The sequence below is a fragment of the Barbatula barbatula genome (assembly GCF_947034865.1).
Source record: "Barbatula barbatula genome assembly, chromosome: 12".
Taxonomy (NCBI): domain Eukaryota; kingdom Metazoa; phylum Chordata; class Actinopteri; order Cypriniformes; family Nemacheilidae; genus Barbatula; species Barbatula barbatula.
Genome location: NC_136775.1, coordinates 644002 through 667819, shown reverse-complemented (window position 1 = coordinate 667819; position 23818 = coordinate 644002). Strand labels below are relative to the sequence as shown.

Genomic DNA, 23818 nt, shown 5'->3' with positions numbered 1-23818 from the left:
TTTCTCTTTCTGTCATTCTGAATTTGAAATCACAGCAGAGGATGTTTTGGCACGGGTCATAAATCTGTGGTACGGTACTTAAAATCCTGCAGTCGTCTGGATTGAAGCTCATCATTCAGAGTAAATCCCAGAATGATTTGTTCTGAATGACAGGTGCATGGTCTAAAATGTTTATCCCTATTCCCTTTATGAGTGATGGGTGTGTTTTGGGCAGTAAACCAATCAGAGTGTTATCTCCATTCCCTTTCAGAGCCAGTTGCGCTCGCGCCTTGGTGGATTCGCTATTCAGACGGCAGAACCCTCAGAACTTTTAGCTTCTTACTAAATGTAATACTCCATCAGTAGTTCTTGTCTCAGGTTTATTGACAGGCTGGAAAAAGTATCTTCTCTGGGACATAAAGTCACTGCGCTTAAGGATCCACATTCAGCACAAAATCAACTTAATTCAGACTCTTTGAGCTCTTAAGAGAAGATTTCTCTCATCGTACATCAATCGCTGTCTTAAGGTGCTCAAAAGATGTTTCATTTTCAGTAATAATATTGATCTGACTCTACTAACACTGTTGGATGAGAACAAAACCGGAATTGAAATGAATCCACATTTGAACAGATTCGAGCTGAAGACAGACATTATTGTCAAATGCATTTTGAAAACCTGTGACAACCACAGCATCAAGTGATCAACATTTATACTACACTCTGAAAACAGTTGACAAAACATCAACAACTTGTTTTTTAATTTGACACAAAATCAACACAAAATGTGTTAAAATATCACACAGTGTGTTAAATAGCACAACACAAACAATGTGTTGATAAATAACACATCCTTTTCACCAATGTACACTTCTTTATTTACACTTTGACGATAAGTGGGTTTCCATCACTCTGGTTTTATTTGCATTTTGTAGTAAGTGAAACCTTTAAAAACCCTTAATTCGCAAAAACGTGTTTACGCTCGCTTGAGGTGGTTTTTAATTTTTGTGAAAAAGTGTGAATGTGAACAATGGGAGATGGATACGCATTTGCAGAATAAAGTCACATAACTGCACTTTGAGACGACATAATTAACCTGACTAACCAGAGCACTGACGTTGTTACACAGCATCAGAAATGTTGTTATGGTCATTCATATCTTGCCTAAGAAAAGTCGTTAAGTACTTCTGTAATTGCCTCTTAGAACCGTCACGACTGTGTTTCCCAAACAGCAGGCATCCATAAAAGCGCAGCATTAATTGCGTTTCTTAATCGTCTGCTTGCGCAAGTATTATTAAAAATGAAAATGATTAAATGAAGTGGCTTCTCTAACTTTTCTTACTAATATTTAGTGGCAATTTATTAAGAAGTGACAACTGACTAGTTGGATGGAAACGGTGCTTATTCGCAAATGTTTTACGCATAAGTTAAATTCGCAACTTTGAATAGAAACCCGGCTAATGAGATGACCGACTAAATATACCAGAATTCACCCCACTACAAAATCTACAGCTGAACCCAAAATCTAAAGCTACACTGTCACTTTCTTTGTGTTAACACATTGTGTTATTTGAGTAGATTTTGTTACTTCTAATTAAATCTATTAGAACAATCACAAAATCAGTTGTTTTAAAAAAATTGTTTAAATGATGTAATTTCCTTCAGCCACTCTCAATAATTCATGAACATTACTGTAAAGCTGCCTGGAAACAACTCGTTTCATATAAAGCGCTATATAAATAAATCTGACTTGACAAATACCGTTCACTCATGTTTACAAGAACATTCTCATGTAAGACAAACATCTGCAGAGAAAAAGGCAGAAGTAAGATTTAGTGCAAAAAATATATTCAATAAATCACTCAGTCCTAACTGATACAACACTTGTTTCATAATCCAGATTTCTAGCATGAGAAAAGATGAAACCACTATAGAAATAATGAGGAGATATTGTCACAGACAACATGTTGTGTTAAGTTAGCAGAAAGAGAACACACACACACAATCAAAGTACTTTTAAACTGGATGTTATTAAATAAAATGATGTCAATGTTACTCAGACAGACGTAGTCATGGTCACTATGGTTACAGGTGTTATTTATGGGCTTGACTTTGGTTATTTGTTCATGCAGACGCATTCATACGAGTGCTGTAATCTTGTTCTATAAACAGGAGGATTGGAGAGTCACAGCTGTTCACATGACCTACACTAAACATCCCTGACACGCAAGAGAAGACCAAAATGACATTATAAACATAACCACAGTCAGATTTCACAGTGCATTTGCTCTGGTTTCAGATGTTACTCCTCGTTCTTGATTTTGTGCCAAGATAAACAGCAATAATCTTCTCTTTCACTATGTACAGGGTGTATTAAACCACAACACTCTCCATCTGACTCTCAGATCAGGCTTTATATTGTCAGAAACACCCATCACTGGTCGTGCAGGTCATGTCAAAGTTAGTTTAAACTGGAGAAACAACAGCCTTCGGGTTAATAGGGCTGGGTATTGATTCAGATGTTCCGATTCGATTCGATTCAAAAGCACTCGATTTGATTCGAGTCAATGAATATAGATTTCATTCAGATCCTATCGATATTTCCAAAAAAGATCAGTAAATATCACATTACAATGGTGAATTATGTTAATGAAGCAATGAATGAACAATATGCTCCCTGTTGTAACATCCACCCTAGTTGTAAAACGTTGTAAATGCATAAGCCTGTAAAGTCTACAAAAATGATCACAAATGCAAGTGAACCAGAGGCTTGTTCTTCCGGCAACGTATTATATAGAATGACTGGATTATTGTTCTAGAAGAAAAACATATACAGTAAGGATACCTTGAGGGAATAAGGTTTTTTGGGACTGATCAACGATCCCCGATTACTAAAAGCTGTATCACCCGATACAGATCGCCGATCACAGGGTCTATTTGAAGCCTTCTATTTATCATGGAGCATCATTTATTTAACTATATTTAACAACAATGTACATTGAGTATTACAATCCATCCATTTGTGGGCAGTCGTGGCCTAATGGTTAGAGAGTTGGACTCGTGACCAGGAAGTTGCCAGTTGGATCCTCAGGGCCAGCAGGAAACGACTGAGGTGCCCTTGAGCAAGGCACTTTACCCCTACTTGCTCCCCGGGCGCTGCAGTGATAGCTGCCCACTGCTCCGGGTGTACGTGTGTTCACCACTTGCTGTGTGTGTGTTCACTACTCACTGGATGGGTTAAATGCAGAGGTCACATTTCAGGTATGGTTCACCATAACTGACAAATAGGTCACTTTCACTTTCACAATTAAGAGAAGACAATTTATCGGGAATTGACAACTGTGTATTTATTTGCAAGCAACATGTTCAGCATATTAACTAAGCAGCCTGTTCTTGGTTATTGGGAACATCCATCCATCCATCCATCTACCTACCTACCAACCACTTTGCTTTTTTGTGGCCATTTTTAGAGGTAGAGAGAGGGAGAGAAAGGGGAGATAGAGATTATAAGATCTCCTAAAGCTTACTTCTTAAGCTATTATAAAAGCCTCTCTGCATTTTTCGTGCTGCTTGTGCGAGAGCCGGAAAGCAGCTTTTGTTGTTCTGCCAATAAACAAGTGTCTGTCTGCTTTGTGGGATAGCTGCCTCTGACAGGTACAGATTCAACTGCAATGATGCCGAGCTGTCTTTGATACGTCTCCATTACCGACAGCTGAGTGAGTGGCGCGTGAGTTGCTGAACTGTCTCGCGCTTGTAGAATAGCCAGACTGGTGAAGCCATTTTTTGCAGTGCCTAAAAAAAGTCTATCGCAAGTTTTGCAACATCTGATCGACTTTTCTGAATCGGCTTTTCTGGATCGGCCTTTATAGAGACTCCGATCAATCGGAGCACCCTTACTTGAGGGTGAGTAAAACATGGGGAAATTTTTAATTGGTGGTGAAATATCCATTTAAATATTTGTTTGAAAGAATTTGAACAATTGATTCTATGACTGCGTTGTACTTGGAGAACAGAGACGGTATTGTCGGATCATATCACAGACGGACACTTTACTGTCTGCATGCGCTGCCAAACTCAGTGACACCCTCGAGCCGGCCAACATGCAACAGGCTTTCCCACGGCAACGCTCTTATTCTTCTGCGGATGAGTAGAGAACACTGAGTTATAACACTGATACCGCTTCTACAGCAATCACAAAAACATCACGTGACTCAAGTAAGTGTGTCGTGTGTCTCATGAGAACTAAACGTCTCATTTCTAAATAAAATGTAAAAATAAACCACAGAACTTCATGGGGTAGATGTCCGTCACACTCCACAGAAGCAAACAGACAAGTCTGAAGTCATAAAATCGACAAATCATAGTACGACTTTAGTAGAAAGCATCGCTCGCCATGACACGTCCTAATATTAGGGCCATATGATTTACGTGATGCAGAAAAAGCAAGCAGAATCGCAAAATCTAGGCATTAAAATTTAATTTGATGTATAACGCAGAATGGCGCGGAATCTTGCACATTTAGAACTTCTTGATTAGAAAAAAGCACTGAACGGCTAATAAAATCTATATATTCTTAAAATAACATCAGTGGTGATTCAGATGTGGTTTAAATATGTAATCTGTCTGTTTCCTGTACTGCACGCATGACACTTCTGTTTACTCTAAGAGTTTATTTCATGAGCATTTCACCGCTGCATTTGAGTAAAGCTACTGTAAAACATGCACTAAAAAGATCTTTGTGATAACTCACCCAATTTAAATCTAGATTAAAGACACATCTTTTCAGCCAAGCATTCACTTAATGCAAAATATACAATGAACCACCAGGAGATGCTGAGATTAGATATTATTTAATAGGTCTTTTTTATAACAAGTTAAACTATTCATGTTCTGTGTTTTACCTTTTTTGTGTTTTTCTGGGGGTTTTTTCCCCTGTAAAGCTGCTTTGGAACAATGCAAATTGTGAAAAGCGCTATATATATAAAATTGAATTCTTCAAAATAAAAGTCTGGTTAACTTAAATTAACTATGACACACCCATATGAATAAACTACAGTAAATTATATAGATTTTTATATGTACTAGTTAAATACAAAATCTTCAATTTAAGTATAAAAAACCAAAAGAAAAACAGAAAATGCCCTGGAGAGATGCTGGATTATATTAACATTGTTGTGCATTACGCCATGTTTCTTTGTACAGTTAAAAAACACTGTAGTATCTAGGTGTCTTACTATAGTTAATGAGTAAATGTTCTAGTATACTGAAGTATTTTTCATGTGGGCAAAATACTATTATTAGAGAGTGCATGTGAACACGGAAGAGGAGGACACGCACGCTGCATCTCGTTACACGTTATGGTTATTCTTAAATGCCTGAGCAAAGTATTTCTGTTATTTCCTCTTAGAACCGTCTCGACTGCATTTACCGTGAACAACCACATTTATTGTTTGTAATCATCTGCTCGCGCAAGTATTATTACATATGAAAATGATTATATTCTTCTCTTTCTTTTCTTAATGATATTTAGAGGCAGATTATTAGGAGGTGACAGTTGACTAGTTGGATGGAAACGGTGCTTATTTGCAAATGTTTTATGCAATATTGCAATTTTGCGCATAAGCTAAATTCGCAACTTCGGATGGAAACCCGGCGAGTGCCGAGTAGAGGATGAGAGATTTTTGTGTCGAACGGTTCCTTTAAATTCCTGGTGATTCACATCAAGACTGTGCGCGAATGGTAATGTGTGATAATCTGGATCTCATGAGAGTAAAGGCAGTAGGTATCTTTATTAACGATGTCATCAGCACGTCTTCTCTGGATGAGATCTGTGTGTTTGGAAGCAGATGGTGATAGAAGGCATGAGATGTTTGTGTGGTTTGTGCGTGTGTATCTCTGACGTAACCCGGCTAAAATTAAATCACAGACACAATGACGAGTGCACAAAACAGGTGACAATAATACCACAGGCTCCACCTGCACTTTCCACTTTAATGCTGAGGACAGAACATAATGAGGGACGAGTATAAGAGAATACAGTAAGAGCTGATCGCTAGAACCCATACTCACAGATTCTAGAACAGTGACATGATGCCGTCATGTATAATGGCACTCCCGCTGTTGTAAACAAATCTTAGCATTTCAGAAGCTAAATTAGGACAAATATCACCTAAACCTAGATAAGACTTTCCGCAAAACAACCAAATTGAATTGTAGATGTTTTGTTAGCTCAGAACACTGATGGAGGGAGGAATGAAACATCATGACAGAGGTCCTGTCGAGCTCAAAGTGACTCTGAATGAGAGATGTTAGAGAGATCATGTGTGCCAATGAAAGAGAGAGAAAAAGAGTTTAATCTGGATTGTGCACTATAATCTCTCTGCCTATTGGATTTCAGCACACAACAAGTGCCCTTCAACGGCTAATGTGACATGTAAACACTGGAACACACCAAACCTGTCTGCTGGTATGTGAGGTGTGTAAACCAGTGTGAAACACGCCTTATTTGTGCAAAAACATACATGATAGATACATAATGTATTAATGTCGTGTATTATAGATAAGGAAGAAAGTTTAAAATTAAAATAAAAGTGTTGCAACAGATCACGAGCAGAAGAGAAGATCTCTTCCCGGTGACAAATCTATTTAAAAATACATTTTCATTTCTGCAAATTACGTCCAGTTCCCTATACGAGTCAATAATAGACATGCAAATATAACATTGATAAGAAAAGATCTCACACACACACTCACGCAAGGTGACACGAGGGACTCCATGAGTTTGTGTGAATTCAGGTTAAACCGGGATATAAAAACAATGCCACACACACACACACACACACAATGACTCAGAGAAGAATTAAGTGTTTTAATAATCTTCACATTATTGAGTGAACGTCACATTTAATTCACTTTTGGAGAAGTGTCAGATTGTGATAAAGATCGGGTAACACACACAGTTTCTGCCAATCTCATATTAATCCTGAGTGCCTATACCGTAGTATTGCATATCTCGGAAGAGTATTTAGTTTGATCAAATGTAAAAAAGAGAGACACAGCTGTACGATTATTTCTGGAAAAAGACGTGCTGCTGGAGGCGGGCAGTGGGACGGAACTACAGCACGAGCACACAACACATCATCGCATGAATCCCTTGATTTACCATGTGCGGTTCCTGTCCGGCATTCTTTAGCGCTGGGACCGCTCCATCTACCACTTTCAACCATCTCCAAATCCAGCGTTATATCCACCGTTTATATAACATCCATCACTGAAATGCAGTGAACGAACAAACACACCTCAACTTCTCTCACTATCGCAAGTCAATAAATTCAATAAAAGGAAAAGGGATCAAGACTTATAAAAAACTTTCCGAAACAAGTTGGAGTGCTGGGGAAGTGTACTACAGAAATACTACGGCAAAACTCGTTTTTTATCAATTTGACCCTGAGGCACAGAGCCGTTTCTCTTCAAACACTCATGAGAAATATTAAGCTAGTTCTCCAACATATGAGAGTCTGTCTGTAATAACTCATTGAACATTTAACACCTGCACCTGTCATCTGTGAAGCATGTGAAGACTCAAAAACTTTCCACATTTTCACCTGTGCAAATACCTTCAGAAGGAACGCGGAGTCAGTCGTGCCGCAGCAGGAGACTACGAATCTATGAGCACATGTTCAAACAAGACCCTTTCAACATTCAGATACACATTCAACAGTGGTAATCCTGACATTAATGTGTTTGTTTAGCCAAAGAAAGAAATAAAGACCACTCTTAAACCAAGAGCCGTCGGTCTAATCAAACAGTATTTAAATAAAATGTGATATGCAGAAACATGCTAAATAATGCTATATTATGCAATAGTGCTTGACATTTTCAAATGATATCAAAACATTTAAAAATGTTGAACTTAATAACATAAAAACAACATCTGGAGAGAAAATAACTCATGTCCCTTCTACGCCATGCTGTAGTATAAATAGTGTGAGTAGTGCATTCCCATCGAAAATTCTTAAAAAAGAAGGACCCTTTAAGTCACCGGATGATGCACTTTTTCAACCGAAAATATGAAGCGTGGAGCTGTGGACACTTCACACACTCAACGGTCACATTTTGATTTGATTTGATTCAATTTATTGTCATTACACACATACAAGTACAGTGCAACGAAATGTATTCTCTCTTACCTAGCGGAAGGGAGGCGGGGCTATCAGTCAGGGAAACGATATACATCCGGTTAGTATAAAGCGGTTTAATATTCCATCTGGGACGATACTCCACTTCTGAATTTCATACACTATATGGTTGAATGCATAGTTTAAGTGTATAGTGTGTAGTATGTAATTTGGGACACAGTGCTGCACCACTCTTGCAGTTGACCTCCGCCTTATTTGTTCCAAAGACGTCACATTATTATACAGTATTTAGTAGCATATAATCCGTTTTTATATATCTTACCGGCCTACCAAGTAGATGTTTGATGAAAGAGGAAAAACAGTAAAAGTTCAAGATTGATATTATAGTGTCACTAAAAACTGTGAATAGAAAAGCATTTAATCAAAACTGAACTGTATATTTCGTTGTTCTTATTTTTGTGTGTCAGGCACTGCACAGTGACCTCTGACCTGGAGGTCATTATGTGAGGGTTCGTGGCTGAATCCCTGTGGAACTGATTTAAAGCTGTCCGTTAGAGACCCCCGTGCCGTAATAAAAGTCAGGGAGGATTGATTCTCACGTCAAACGCGCAGCAGCCCGTCAGCAGCGGGTGGGACATTGACTATCCATTCCCAGATGGACGGGCATCGTTTGCGCATACACGCTTCATAAAACATCTCAGCCTTGAGAATCTACCGTAGGAGAAATGAGAGGTGGCCTGCTGACTCACAAACATCACAGTGTCAGACGGAGGGGAAGGCATGGAGCTATAATTAGCTTTTAGCACAGGACAAACCTGATCTATCATCAACAAAACACACCTCTTTTCAGATCAGGTATCAGACTAACAGAAAATCAATCATAGAAAAGCATCCTCAAGCGCATACATGCAAGCATCTGCAACACGACAACCTCGGTTGAATTTTACATTCAATTTATTTTCTAAAGAAACTGAGCGATTGAATGCATCGCGGGATGTAGAGATTGTTTGAGATGGAAATCTCTCAGTTCCGACAGTGGAGTAATGCAGAGGTAGTTTATTCATTAAGATGTGGAGTTTGACCCTCCGTCACGCTGCAGAAACACGGAAGCCGGCCCACAACCACTGATCTGTTCTCAGCCAAAGTCCAAGTGTAAGTTTCCCCGCTGTTGGTCAGTTCCCAAATATTTCCACTCAATACATTTTTCTTTACTCCTGTACGGTCACCACACAGTTAAGAAGGACTTGAATTTACCTGAAAACATTACTATCTAGATTACAAAAATGTATATCAACAACAATACACATACACATACAGTATGTGTTCAGTGTTGGGTGTAACTAGTTACTAAGAAATTACTTGAAGAAGTAAAGTAAGGGATTAGTCTTTTTTTTGTCATTTAATAAGTTACTTATGATGTATTATACTAAACACTGTGTGGAATATATGCTTGTGTGGAATAGGCATCAAAATTCAAAGTCTAACTGTAAAATACGTACTTCAATGTATAATTCCTGTAATACTTTGGTCAGTTAATACTAGGACTTTTTATGTAGTTTTACATGATTTATTTGAATGAATTTAAAGAGCCGTTTCTTGTCTATCCTTGAATCACTTCACTTATCGAGGTTGATGTAGGATATAGAAAGTAATTAGTAATTAGATCGTTTTTGGAGAGAGTCATTTGTACAGTAATCTAATTACACTATTGAATATGTAATTTGTAACTAGTAATTAGTTACTCTTTAACACAAGAGAAATCATTCAGTTATTTTCTTTAAACTCATGCTGTATTAATACAGGAGAGAAAGAGAAGTGTGTGTTGTATGTTTACACGCGTCATGTGTCAAGAGAGCGTGTGTGTGTACTGTTTCCAGCAGAGGTCACGTCTGAAGTCATTGGGCAGGTGTACCTGTTACTTGAGCTTTCCTACAGGTGTTTTTGGATATGGGAGAAAAACTTTAACTGAACTCAAATAAAACAATATTTTTGGTCTTATGATAATTGCTCAGAAACAAAAAGACTCGCAAAACGATAAATAATGCCACTCCCCTATCTGCCATTGGTCAAACAAACTCACGCTACTGGCCTGACCAGTCACTTCACCTTTTACATCCTTTGCCTCAATATTCTGATTTACCAGCTGTGCAAACATTACACCATCAGAAAGTGTCAGTGATGACCAAGAAACACCTCGACGGGACTGACTGTACGTCACTGAGACAAATGCACATTATTGTGTAAATATTACATTTCAAAACTAAAGTTAATGTGTTCAGCTAAATGCTCATCATGGCTTATATATAAAGTCGCCTGTATAAAAGATGTTAAAAGATAACATTTGGAGAGTTTTAGCTCTCTTGCATTTATCCATAGTGTGTAACAAAGACAAACTTAACTTCAGTAACGTTTAAAGATTAACTTCAATTACCAACGAGAATTCTTCTCAGCCTGTTACGCCATTAAAGTTCAATCCAGGCCTTTCCCAACAGCTGGGGAATTTCCACCCCAGTGACCCTGATCACCTGCCCTTCTTCTGGATTTGAATAAGCCGACGTTTGCATGCAAGAAACAATGATGAGATATTCCACTAAACACACACCGACACGTGACAAACATGCCTGACTCACTCTTATACATAACAATCTTACATCATGTTAATAAAGTCTATTTCAGGAGCATTGTGGCTTTTACTTTCATGACAATTTCAAGCACATTTTTTACCACAATAAAAGATTCACTTATAATTCACTTACACAGACTGTTTTTTAATGTTTTGTCATTTTAGATTTTTCAAATCACCTAATATAAAAAAACATGATGTAACGTACACTACATTATTATTAGGGATGCACCCATATGTACATTTTGGCCGATACCGATATATTGGCCGGTCTCTAAATATTAATATACAATTTTCTGAGACTGAAACAAAAGGCAAAAAGTGGAAAACTGCTTATATGTGAAAACATTGACTAGAGAAAACAAGGAAACCGTTAGTTCTCTTTAACCCCTGAACATCATGTGCCAAACCTACTTTACAGCAGTTCCTTCAATCTTTTCTGGTATAATGTTTATTCACCAATCAAATGATAGATGTTCTTCCAGAGCGGTGTTCTTAAGTGTTCTTAACAGCCACGAGTCTAACAGATCTCAAGACAGAAAGCATTCAGATTCACACAATATGCTTTTGTTCCTATAATGTACACATTCATAAATACTGTCTCTACATCAACAATGTGTTGATAATATCAGTAAGTGAAGCATCACGACTGAAAGAAAGACACAACTGTACTGGATTTGAACTGTTTAACCAGAGGAAATCATTTATGATTTATCAGCTAAAATATATTAAAGTATGAGGATTGAATGAAGCAAGTACATGTTGTGAGGGGATTTCTCGCATTATTGAAGCTAGACATGCGCAATCCAAGCCCTGATTGGAAACTTGTTCTTCCCCTGGCTGGCTGCCATGTTGTTTGTGTATGTCTATGGCAAACGCGTGGAGGAAGGGCTGAGCTCATTCTGAACTACAGGAGCCCAGAGAGGATAGTCGGCGGATGTTAAACCCGATTTTTATTCAAACAAATCACTGTAATCTGCACATTTGAGTAAATCGATAAAATCGCACTATTGCACACTTCAACATGCGTGTCACTCGTGGATTTTTCAGTATGTAACTATACGAGGGCATGAACACATGAACTTCATCCACAGAGTTGGTTTAAGTTTTTTTTTACGAGCGTTTCACTGTTTGAGTGAAGCTACTGTCAAACAAGCTCAAGCGTCTTCGCGACGACTCACCAAAATAAAAGTTTGCTTAATATTTACTATAGTAAGGTTCAACTTTACTGAAGACTACTTTACTTTACTATAGTATTATAGTATATAGTATTTTTATGGACAAATGTATAGTACATTTACATTTATGCATTTAGCAGACGCTTTTATCCAAAGTGACTTACATTGCATTATTCTATACATTTATACATAGATATCTGCAATCCCCTGAGATCCAACACACAACCTTGTGCTGTTAACACAACGCTCTTACCACTGAGATACAGGAAAGCTGAAGTAGAGCATTGAAAATACAAAACTCAAATTTGGTAAAAACTAAAAATCATATGGTCTTAATTTATCAATTTGTATAACGTTAATGTCCCTTTTCAGTTACCTGTCTATTTATGTGATGATAACAGACGTATGCTTGTGCAAAACCTTAAACCTGTGTAGCATCAATGCTATGTGCAAAGAAAGTTAACGCGCAGCCCTCTAAATACATGTTAACAGCCCTATTTACTCCAGGCTTTATTCCCTTAAAATAAAACTAAACTCTTTCATTTTAAGTTTATATGACGCGTGACCCGTGTTCTAGACAGGTTTCTAAGGTTTCATTCCTTTCACTGGTCAAAACGACCCCTTTATGAAACATCAGCGATTTCCCAGAAACACAACGGACACAAGAGCCACATGACAGCCGACCTACACACGGTTCTGTACATCAGATCAGATCTTCTCAACCACAAGCTTCCTCTGACGTGTCATGCGTCTGCAGCAAAACTGCCCTACATTTGATACGTTTGTAGGGTTTAAGATCACATCCTCCAATAATATCAACCCTTTAAAGTACAACTTCTGTCATCATTTACTCATCCTCGGGTTGTTCCGTACATGTCTACATTTATTTGTTCGGCTAAACACAAAGGAAGACATTTGTAAGACTAAGTTACAGACATTCTAGACATTTATACAGGTTTGCAACAATCTGCGGGTGAGCAAAGGACGACAATTTTCATTTATAGGTGAACTGTCCTTTAAAGTTTAACCAATGACACATCAAAATAGGGATGCTCCGATCCGATATTCGTATCGGGTATCGGCGTCGATACGTAATAAAATTCTAGATCGGGTATCGGTGCAATTTGTCACCGATACCCGATCTGACATAAAATTTGTGCTAGACGATGTAAAAGTTCATGGAGACACCGGCGCTTAAACTCTCTCGTGGGCGGCTGCGCATTGCGCAACGTGCGACATCATACGCTAGCAACGTGTGACATCATACGCTAGCAACGTGCGACATCATACGCTAGCAACGTGCTCTGTACTAAGTGCACGTGAACAAGTGAACATATAGCAGCGAACAGCATGGAGCGAGCCAAAATATCTGTCATTTGGAGTTATTTTACAACAGCTACGCCAATAAGTTCCACCGCTTTCATTGTTATGGATGGGCAACCGCTGTCCGTCGTTGCGAATAATGGCTTCAGACTCCTTATAAACCACCTGGAGCCGCAGTACGACACGCCGAAGCGTAAATATTCATCTGATATTTATCTCTACCGTGAACTGTACCGAAAAGTCAAAAAGCAAACACATATCCGAAAAAATTAAAGATGTCAATGCGGTGAGTTTTACAACAGATATCTGGAGCTGCGACGTGTCCCCCGTGTCGCTTTTAAGTTTAACCGCACACTGGTTGGATGAGAATTTTGTGCCACAAAATGCCACGTTAAATGCAACAAACATGTGCAGTTTTACTCAGCTAGGGAAGCTAGCGTTTTATTTATCTGTTTCTGTGTTGGATGTTAAATTTTATTTTCACTAAACTTTAGTTAAGTGGACTTTGCTTTAGTGACTAAAGCATTAAAAAGATCTGATTCATGTTATTTTGAATATCTAAAGCAGTAAAGCTATTACTTTTTTGCTCAATTTCAGCAGCTTTTTTTTGCGAATTGATTTTTTAATTATTTTTGCACTTTCTTAAAAATTATTAAGAGATTTTGTTTCCATTTATTTATACCCGTTTATCAAGCTAGTGAAGCTGTTGTTATATTCAGCTGCTTAATTTGCACTTTAATTTTGAATGTCTTTTGTCCAAAGATAGTGAACACTTTTGTTTTATTTTTCATTTGTTTTGCACCGGTGCTGGTTTAATAAACTATTTACTAAATTTGTGAATCATTAGTTTGTTATTTTGTTTTACGGGGTCAGGAAATTTATGTTAAGTCGAGCCTGATGTCTTGCACAGCAATGCACATAGTTTATTAAGTAATTGTGCACTTTAAAATTTTTACCTTAGTATCGGATCGGTACTCGGTATCGGCCGATACTGAATCTCAGGTATCGGAATCGGTATCGGAAGCAAAAAAGGTGGATCGGAGCATCCCTACATCAAAACAATATTTTCTTCACCTGTAACAGGTGGTGGTCTGGGCCGGTAACCGCAAGGCCGTAGGTTGAAACCGTAAGGTTTGATTTTCTTGTACAGCTGCTTTGTAACAATGAAAATTGTAAAAAGCGCTCTATAAATAAAGCTGACTTGACTTGATCTATTAATAATTATCATTAAAGTTAGTGTGACCCTTAACATCACATTGAACATGCATCTGAGTTTAATGTCATATTTTAGGTGAACATAATGAATGTATATGAGATAATACTGTATACGATTAGATGCAACTGTGACCATTTTAGGTTTAACAGTCATTTGAAACAATACTGCGTGTGTTCTGTCAATTATTATTGAAAACTGCATGTAAAACATGTGTGTCAAGTCAACTACAGAACAACAGCCCTTTAACATGATGAATCCTGAGAAACTACCGCCACAGTGAAGATCAAGATCTAAGACTGGACTCAAGCCTCTAAGACTGGACTCAAGCCTCTAAGACTGGACTCAAGCCTCTAAGACTGGACTCAAGCCTCTAAGACTGGACTCAAGCCTCTAAGACTGGACTCAAGCCTCTAAGACTGGACTCAAGCCTCTAAGACTGGACTCAAGCCTCTAAGACTGGACTCAAGCCTCTAAGACTGGACTCAAGCCTCTAAGACTGGACTCAAGCCTCTAAGACTGGACTCAAGCCTCTAAGACTGGACTCAAGCCTCTAAGACTGGACTCAAGCCTCTAAGACTGGACTCAAGCCTCTTAGACTGGACTCAAGCCTCTTAGACTGGACTCAAGCCTCTTAGACTGGACTCAAGCCTCTAAGACTGGACTCAAGCCTCTAAGACTGGACTCAAGCCTCTAAGACTGGACTCAAGCCTCTAAGACTGGACTCAAGCCTCTTAGACTGGACTCAAGCCTCTTAGACTGGACTCAAGCCTCTTAGACTGGACTCAAGCCTCTTAGACTGGACTCAAGCCTCTTAGACTGGACTCAAGCCTCTTAGACTGGACTCAAGCCTCTTAGACTGGACTCAAGCCTCTTAGACTGGACTCAAGCCTCTTAGACTGGACTCAAGCCTCTTAGACTGGACTCAAGCCTCTTAGACTGGACTCAAGCCTCTTAGACTGGACTCAAGCCTCTTAGACTGGACTCAAGCCTCTTAGACTGGACTCAAGCCTCTTAGACTGGACTCAAGCCTCTTAGACTGGACTCAAGCCTCTTAGACTGGACTCAAGCCTCTAAGACTGGACTCAAGCCTCTTAGACTGGACTCAAGCCTCTTAGACTGGACTCAAGCCTCTAAGACTGGACTTCCTATCAGAGTTTAACCAAGTCAAGACTACATGAGTCTCTAGTTCTAGAGACTCAAAAAAACATTTTATATCCAACAAAACACGTGGAGCAGAACAAAGAAACATATTTGCTGTAGTGCAGTTCAATGTCGACATGGGCTTTACATGACATGACAACGTGACGAACTGGCTTTACATGTGGATTCCATGTGGACACGAGACATTATGACAGATCACATGAAGTAGACGTGTTATTAAATGACAGCAGCGTCTCACCTCCGAAGAGATGCGGCGACAGGTGAGCAGGTAAAGATCCGATCAACAGTCTTGGAGTCCCGGTTGTCCTCTCTCTCTCCTCCGGCGTGCTGTTACCGGACTCCTGTGAACTGTACGCTCCAGAGTTCGGTATATTGATGCTCGACTGCGGTCTAACGGCCGGTCCGCCGGTACCGACGCCCCCCTCAGATCGAGACCTATGGCCGATAAACTGTGCCACCGCGGACGATGACGAAGCCGATGTCGCACCTGCGGCCCCGTGGTGGTAATACCTCATCACCGCCGCCGCTCTACCGTCACCCGACGGCAGATCCGAGCCCGAGTACGCGCGCGTCCGCCCGTTGGCAGCGGGGCTGCTCTGTCTCGCGCCCATGCCACAACGACCGCGAACTGACTGACTGACAAACAAACAAACAAACAAACAAACTAACAGACACGCGGACAGGGAGCGTCGCTTTGACGCGCTGCGACGTCACGAGCGCGTCAGCGAAACTTTTGCGAAGGCTTTAAAGAGCTGTCAGCGCGTTCGCGCGCGACTTCACCGCTTGTTTTTGCCTCATGCGCTGTTGTTTTCTGACGCGCGACCTTTGGGCCATGTCCTCTCGAGCCGACGCGACGCGAAGCGTTTCCTCCGACGCAGAGCAGCCGCGGGCAAAGCTGTCGATGTTTAGGGAAGTGAAGAAGCGCGGCGGACAGTTTCACTCGAGCGTTTACGTGACCGCGCGGGAGGCGGGGCTTCTATACTGACGTCATGCAGCCGGAGACTAAACCCTAGCTAGTATACACTGCTGAGCGCTGTTCTCATCCTCTGTGGCTCAATGTCGTTCACTTTGTGTTAATATAATGTACAAAAATATGAAGAATTTATTTCCCAAAATGTGCATTCAAATAAATAGCGCATTCCTTGCGCTATTAATTCTATTGGTTCAATTCTGTATTTCTATATTTTTATATTAATAATTGATTTCCAACTCATTTAGTAAACAAACTTCATATATTTTATAACTCCCCCTGCAATAACGCACAGTTGTGGAAAGTGCTATGGGAATAAATGGAATTTGAATTGTTGTTTATTGTTTATCATTGTTTTGGTTGATATTATGTGATGTACAGGCTACTTTCTCCTTTTTTATGTTCCTTTTCTAAGCATCAATGAAAAAAATTTAACAAACAAATGGAATTGAATTGAATGAAAATATATTTTATGGTACTGTTGCAACCATTATTCCACAAAATAAAATCTACTGTTTATTTAACATGTAGTGGTTATGTTGTCACACTATATTGGTTGTAAGTTCATTATGTGCTTTTTGAGCAGAATGAAAGTAAATCAGAGATATAGCTCATCATGCACTTTCATTTCATTTCATCTCAGTTAGTTCCTCAAACCTATTAGATTGACTACAAAAACTTCAAGTCAGATTATGATTCATTTGAAAAATAACCATAACACAAACACACAATCAACTAACATTATGAAGCAGTTGTGAGTTATTATATATACATTTCACATAGTAACTACCACAAGCAAACAACTGTTCTGCTGTTAAAGGGAATTATCTGCGTAGACTTAAAAGGCAATAACAGACTAAAACAAAAATATATTTATGACAAGTATCAGACTGTACTGAGATGAGCAAGATGATGCCAGAGTAACGAGTAATGATTAGATATGAGAAAATACATTTAAAGTACAGCGCATCACAAACCTCATCACATCAAAGATGAAAGAACATTACCATCTGCCGACCAACAGTTGAACTACACCTAATGCTAAATAAGAAATTACATCATTGTTTACGTTACCGTCATGACGTAGGAATTTCTCTTCTCTTCTGTAATACACAACATGTGACACAAGCACAGCACAGCACAGTTCAAACAGGATGAAAATGAGCAGAGAGAACATGAGGTTTAATATATGATTACAGTCATATTTGTGATGTATGTATCACATCATATAGATTATTTATATATAATTATCATATTATTTTTATGATACACTCACTATTCATAGTCCTTGTAATGGTATTGTTGTTACTTATCACTATCGAAAAACTAAAATGACAACATGAATTTCACATTTACAAAAACATTTGCACACATTTGAAATGCCCGGTTTCGGATAATATTTTGTGCAAATTCACTGTTGTCAAAAAGGAAAAAACATGCCTTATGAAACATGTATTATATATTTACTGTATATGTTTCTCACCTGGGATGCCATGAGTTTTATACATGCGTGCGTTTCTCTGTATTCGATTGATTTGATTCATCATATAAAATGTCAACAATAGCAATATGATAAAATCATTATAATTATAATGCCTTTAGACTAATGCCATTAGTCTGTTTAATTCACAGAAAAGAAATCAAGTGTAAACCTCCACAATAAAACTCTGAAGCCTTAATGAGGATTTCAAAGTCTGACAGACATGAACGCTGTACACAAACCCAGAGTCTGACTGTATGTTTAGGAAAGACTCCCCCGGGCGCACCGGGACCACTGCAGGGCTCCCAGCACCGGTTCAGTCCAGACGTATCGAACGGCCCGTCAAAACATGACATCTGCCTCTAGGATATGACCAACCACAAAGCAAAAACCCAGCGGATCAGATGAAAGCTGTGAGTGTTTGTGCAGAGGAGGAAAGGTGGTTATTCTCACAGCAGCAGATGCCCGACACAGCTGGATTATCTTCTTTTATAGCCTGAGGATAGAGATACTAGAGCCAAACTCCTCCTTTAACTCATGACAGCAAATCCATCAAATCACCACGGACACAAACTCAAGAGAAATACTCCACTGGCAAGAAAAACCTAACATTAAAATCTCTATTGGTTTAATTCTGTATTTCTATATTTTTATATTAATAATTTATCAGCAGCCACTGAAAAAACTGAAAGAAATCACCTTTCAAGTTCAACAGAAACGAACCCAATGGCAATTTTCAACATCTGCAAACCTTCATTTTGACCAGTTTGACACATTTCAATTAGCTCCAAATAAATGTAAATAAAATCAATACTTTTATTTGGAATTTGAGAAAATAAGCGCAACGAATGAAACAACATTTTTTGGAGCGGTCTCTTCATATTTCTTCACAGCTGTATACGAATATGACACACAGTTGTTTGTTTTGGGGGTCTTTCTTTTCTGACCTGGGCAGTTCCACAATTTAAACCACATTATACTCACACTGAATGACAAACAGAAGCTCACACACGTTTAGAATGACACGAGGATCATATTTTTCTTTATCAATGTTTTGATTTGATTTCAACACGCTCACAGGACTCATTTAACATTTACATTTAGTCATTTAGCAGATGCCTTTATCCAAAGCGACTTACAGATGAGGTGAACAATGGAAAGAATTGGAACAACAAAAGCACAAGTGCAATCAAAAACTGGTCTCATGTAGCCCACCAGAGTGTTTTTTGATGTTGTCAGAACTGTTAACGGAAAAGATGTGTTTTCAGATTTGATAATGCTGTTACTGACCCAAACACAACACAGCATCTTTAGACAGTAGGTGGCAGCATCGTCTCAGTGTCACTGACTTTGACTCATGGGAAATCTCTCAGTAACAGATCACGTGACTTGCTACACATCTGTCATTGAAATGACATCTTGACGTTTGCTGTATTATTTTGCTTTAACTGGAGCATTTTATAAAATTTTATAAAAGCAAGACTTGCTCTGATTAAGCTTAAGCCCTTTTGAATAATGATGTCAATGGAGGATGCTGTCAATGAGTCTAAATTATATTATATAATACTTAAATAATAGAATAGAAACAGTGTTTTTGTGAGGACACAAGATAACCTATTAACATGATTAAAATAATATTCCTTATAACAGTATATTCTGACCTTTTATCCTCAACCCAAACCTGCACACATAGTCCTTTACATTTTTCCAAATAACAAATAAACAAATCATTTAGTTTGTTTAATAATGGACTTGTATCATCCCTCTGGGGACATTCTGCCTCCCCTACACTATTGTTTCTATAATAAAGAGTTTATTTGCAAAACCAGATTCCTGTAACATTTGTTACTATGTTATGTTTTCATCGTCTCTTATTTTGGCTGTATTTTAAATAAAGTCCAGAGATTGAGGCCTGGAGTCACACCGTCTCTGCTCATCCTCAGACCGCCTGCAGCAGACATCTCTACAGCCGTCACGATGAAATACTTGAGAAATACATGAGAATTACACGAGCACCGAGCTGTCGGAATGTCGAGAATCCCGCAGGAATTACGGGTTAGAGATTACAGCGATAAAGCCAGGAAAGATCACAGGTTTTCACATTAGGAATGTATTCATATTTCAGAGTTGAACATTCCTAACAAGCATGAAAAGGGCTCAGAAATGTGCTTATTAATTGGCTGGAATGTTTCGCTGGGATTCTCCAGTCGGTGTAGTCTGAGATGTCAGTCAGATGGATTAGGCCTGTTTGTCGCCACCGCTGCGCCGGCAGACGAATTATGAATAAATAGGCAGATTATACGATCAGAAACGTGGAGTGATTTCATTACGATTTCATCATGGACTCAACTCAAATCTCTAAATTGCTTATTAACTCAGCTTTTAATGCTCGTTCACCTATCAACACTTCAAATGAAACGCAGATTAAAGGCACTTACTCATTTTCTGTATTATAGCGAGAAATATGTGCTGCGACCTACTGTATGAGGGCTTTGTGAACACGCATGCACGCACACACTTGGATCTTTTTTCCCAAGATCTGTTTTAAGGACTAACAGTCATGATGCTGTTTTGTACACCAGAAACTCAAAGGGATCCTTTACCCAAAAATGAAAGTTCTGTCATCATTTACTCAGAAGAATGCCAGATCTCACCCCCCATTGACTCCCATAGCATTTATAATGGAGGCGAGATCTGACATTCTTCTAAATATCTTCCTGTGGGTTCAGCAAATCAAAGAAATGCATGCAGGTTTGGAACAAGAACAGAATTTTCATCTTTGGGTAATGTACACAGTAAAATCAGCAGTGTTACAAATTGTCAAATTAACACTCACGGTGTATATATAATCCACACTCTCAATGTGTGTATTATAGATACACTGTCAGAGCTAATTTGACCTTATCTAACACTGGCAATTTTGCTGTGTATCCCTTTAACCTTTGTCCTACAATCTGCCCTGAATCAACAAAAGGATTTTTGGTGTAAATGTTCAAAATATCTTTACGATTTGTATTTTCTGCACTTGTGATTTATTAACAATTCTAATGTGTCTGAACAAATTGTGGGACGTTGTCGGGGACTTCAAACATTGCACATGCAACATTGGCACAGCTAAATTAGATTATAGCTTGATGTTAGCTTCAAATATCTGGTGATTGTTTTAGTTCATTTTGTGACAGAAATGTAACGCCTCTAACCACATTTGGAACATCAGGTTCCTTTCTTTCTTTACTTTATTTATCAAGGACTTTCACACAACTAGCAGTTGACCCAAAGTCCTGTACAATACAGCTCAAAGCAATAACATAAAGGAAAAAAGAAAAGAAAACCACAAGACATCAAAGCACAATAGACAGCTGACCCTGCTAGACAAAAGCTATTGACAAAAGATGTTTTTTAAGCAGGTATTTAAATACAGGCAAAGAAGGCGCAGCTCAAATAGAAGCAGGTCATTTATTCCATAGACTAGGACCAACAGCAGTGAAGGCTCGATCACCTCTGCAGTGGGAACAGAGACCAAGATTACTGGATCTTAGCAACCTTTTAATGCATTTTAAATGCAAAGATTTAAAAACAAAAGTTAACATTTTAAAGAATTCTAAGTATGACTGGTAGGCAATAGAATGGGCGAGATATGATCGCACCTCCGCGTGCCTGTCAGCATCCTTGCAGCTGCATGTTGGACCATCTGTAAACGCATTATGGAGGATTGATTTATACCATAATAAAGCGAGTCACAGTAATCTAAGCAATTTAGAACAAACAAGTGAATGATCTGTTAAAACAGTTTCACGGTTCCTCTTCAATTGTACTGACAGGTACGCCCACCTTACATACGTATACATGTGGGCGGTCTTTGTCAAATTATACCACGAACTGACGTAGATTCGTGGGGATGTGGTTACACGAGGCGTTTCAGGCAGGTCTGGGTGAGAGTTCGCTTTTAGTTAGAACGCATCTTTTGTTCGCACACTTTCATTTTTGCGTATCTAATACATGCATGGGCAACTTATAACACACCAAAGGTACAGAAAAACACATATTCGTCCCATATGACCCCTTTAATGGATTAAATGTGTGAGGATCCTAAACTTTTATTGACAAACAAAATCCAATTGGCTTTTTGTGAAGGGAATCTGTCTGACAGTAACTTCAGGGTTGGTCTGCAAACTCCAGCGCTCTGTGAAGTTTTGGCAGAATGAACTCATAACCAGTAGCTGTGAATGATCTGAAACACACGTGTGTTGACACTGATGTATTCTCATAGTTCTGCCATGAATCAAAACCTTCTTTAGTTCAAATGAACACAAGCCTTTGCAGACGGAGAGATGTATGTCATTTGTTGCAAATTTGAGAGATTCTGTGTCTGAAGCTGTTTACCTTCTGACTGTAGGAATATTGTCCCCTCGAGGGAGCGGGCGAAGGGTCCCGTGTGACGGTTTTCAAGGTCTGTGTGTTCCAGCAACATGTAGACGTTTGGAAACCATTAAAAGAGAAATGAGAGTTCCATTGATGCTGCGTCCAAACTCAACACTCAAAACCAATCCTCATCACCTCCCTCACTCTCGACTGATGTGTCATTACCGCCCGTCTCAGTCAAACACCTGCTGTGGATCGAGTACAAATGACAGCCAATAAAACACTTGCACAACTGAATGAACCTTAGAGAGGTGAATGCAAATGTCTTTTTATATAGGCTACTCTAAATCAACATTTGCATTCATCCTGGCACATTGTGTTTCTGCAACACACCTGAGACTGGAGTCAAAAAGTCTGTCGCCTTGAAATGATGGTAAAACTTTTCAAGCGTACATTCGCTCGATTCGTACGGTACGAGAGCATGTTTATTGCCGTAAATCTTCCATGATGCATTTTAGACAAATCGTGTCGTGCGTTAAATCTACTAATGTCATGTTTCAAGTAAAGAGACAGAAAATATTGTTAGGCTGATGCGAAAACAACAAAAGTGAAAACATACACTGACTGTGTGTGTGGTTTTCTGTAGATCTTGTTTAGAATTTATAATTGCCCTGGCCTGGGGTATCTCCAGCTGCTACCAAACCAACTCCATCTGCTTGAATCATACATTGAGAGATGAGACGTGAGAATATGCATGGACAGACTTTAAGCAAGCGTGCAGACAACATTATGCTTGTAACCATGCACACACACACACACACGTGTGTGCACACAGTTTCAGGGCATCTGTAAGACGGTTCCTTACTTGCGCGGCTGCTTGGGATCAAACACAGCAGTTCAATATCAAACTCAACATACAGTGACTTCATCCGAAGTGTAACGATCAGTTTAGGTTAAAAAAAGTTTTCACATCACTCCAGCTCCGGTCAAATGTTTTTTGGCAGAAGTTTATATCTTTATATTAACTTTAATATCTCAGTTATTGCTCCTGGACATCAGTGACCTTAAATTAACATCAAATGGAAACTTTTGCTTAAGTCTCATGTGTGTCTCAAATGTTTCTCTTAAGAAAAAGAGTAAAAAAATCAGACAAATGTGTCTTTGAGAAGAGATGTCATCAACGTCCCCTGAAGAGAGAGCAACTTTTGATCAATAACCTCATTCAACTCGTGTTTTTTTAAAGCTTTTTTAAGTGTTATGCTGAATTCTGTTTCTGGTGTTTTTTAAGAGTGACACACACTTTCCTTCACGAGTTTGGCAGTAATTGATTGATATTAGTGGGCAGAATCCTAACTATAGGGCACTTTAGGGATTTTCTATTTGCCTCAACC

The 23818-nt window shown here is 38.9% G+C and overlaps 1 protein-coding gene across 1 annotated transcript in view; it reads right to left on the bottom strand.

Annotated features, from left to right (window-relative positions):
• znrf2b (zinc and ring finger 2b) overlaps window positions 1-16609 on the bottom strand; it is a 30821-nt gene extending 14212 nt beyond the window's left edge. Inside the window, exon 1 of the mRNA XM_079469231.1 lies at window positions 15854-16609. Within this exon, the coding sequence (XP_079325357.1) occupies window positions 15854-16226 (373 nt within the window). The 5' untranslated portion in view covers window positions 16227-16609. The remainder of the gene's footprint in view (window positions 1-15853) is intronic.
• Window positions 16610-23818: the final 7209 nt, after the last annotated feature.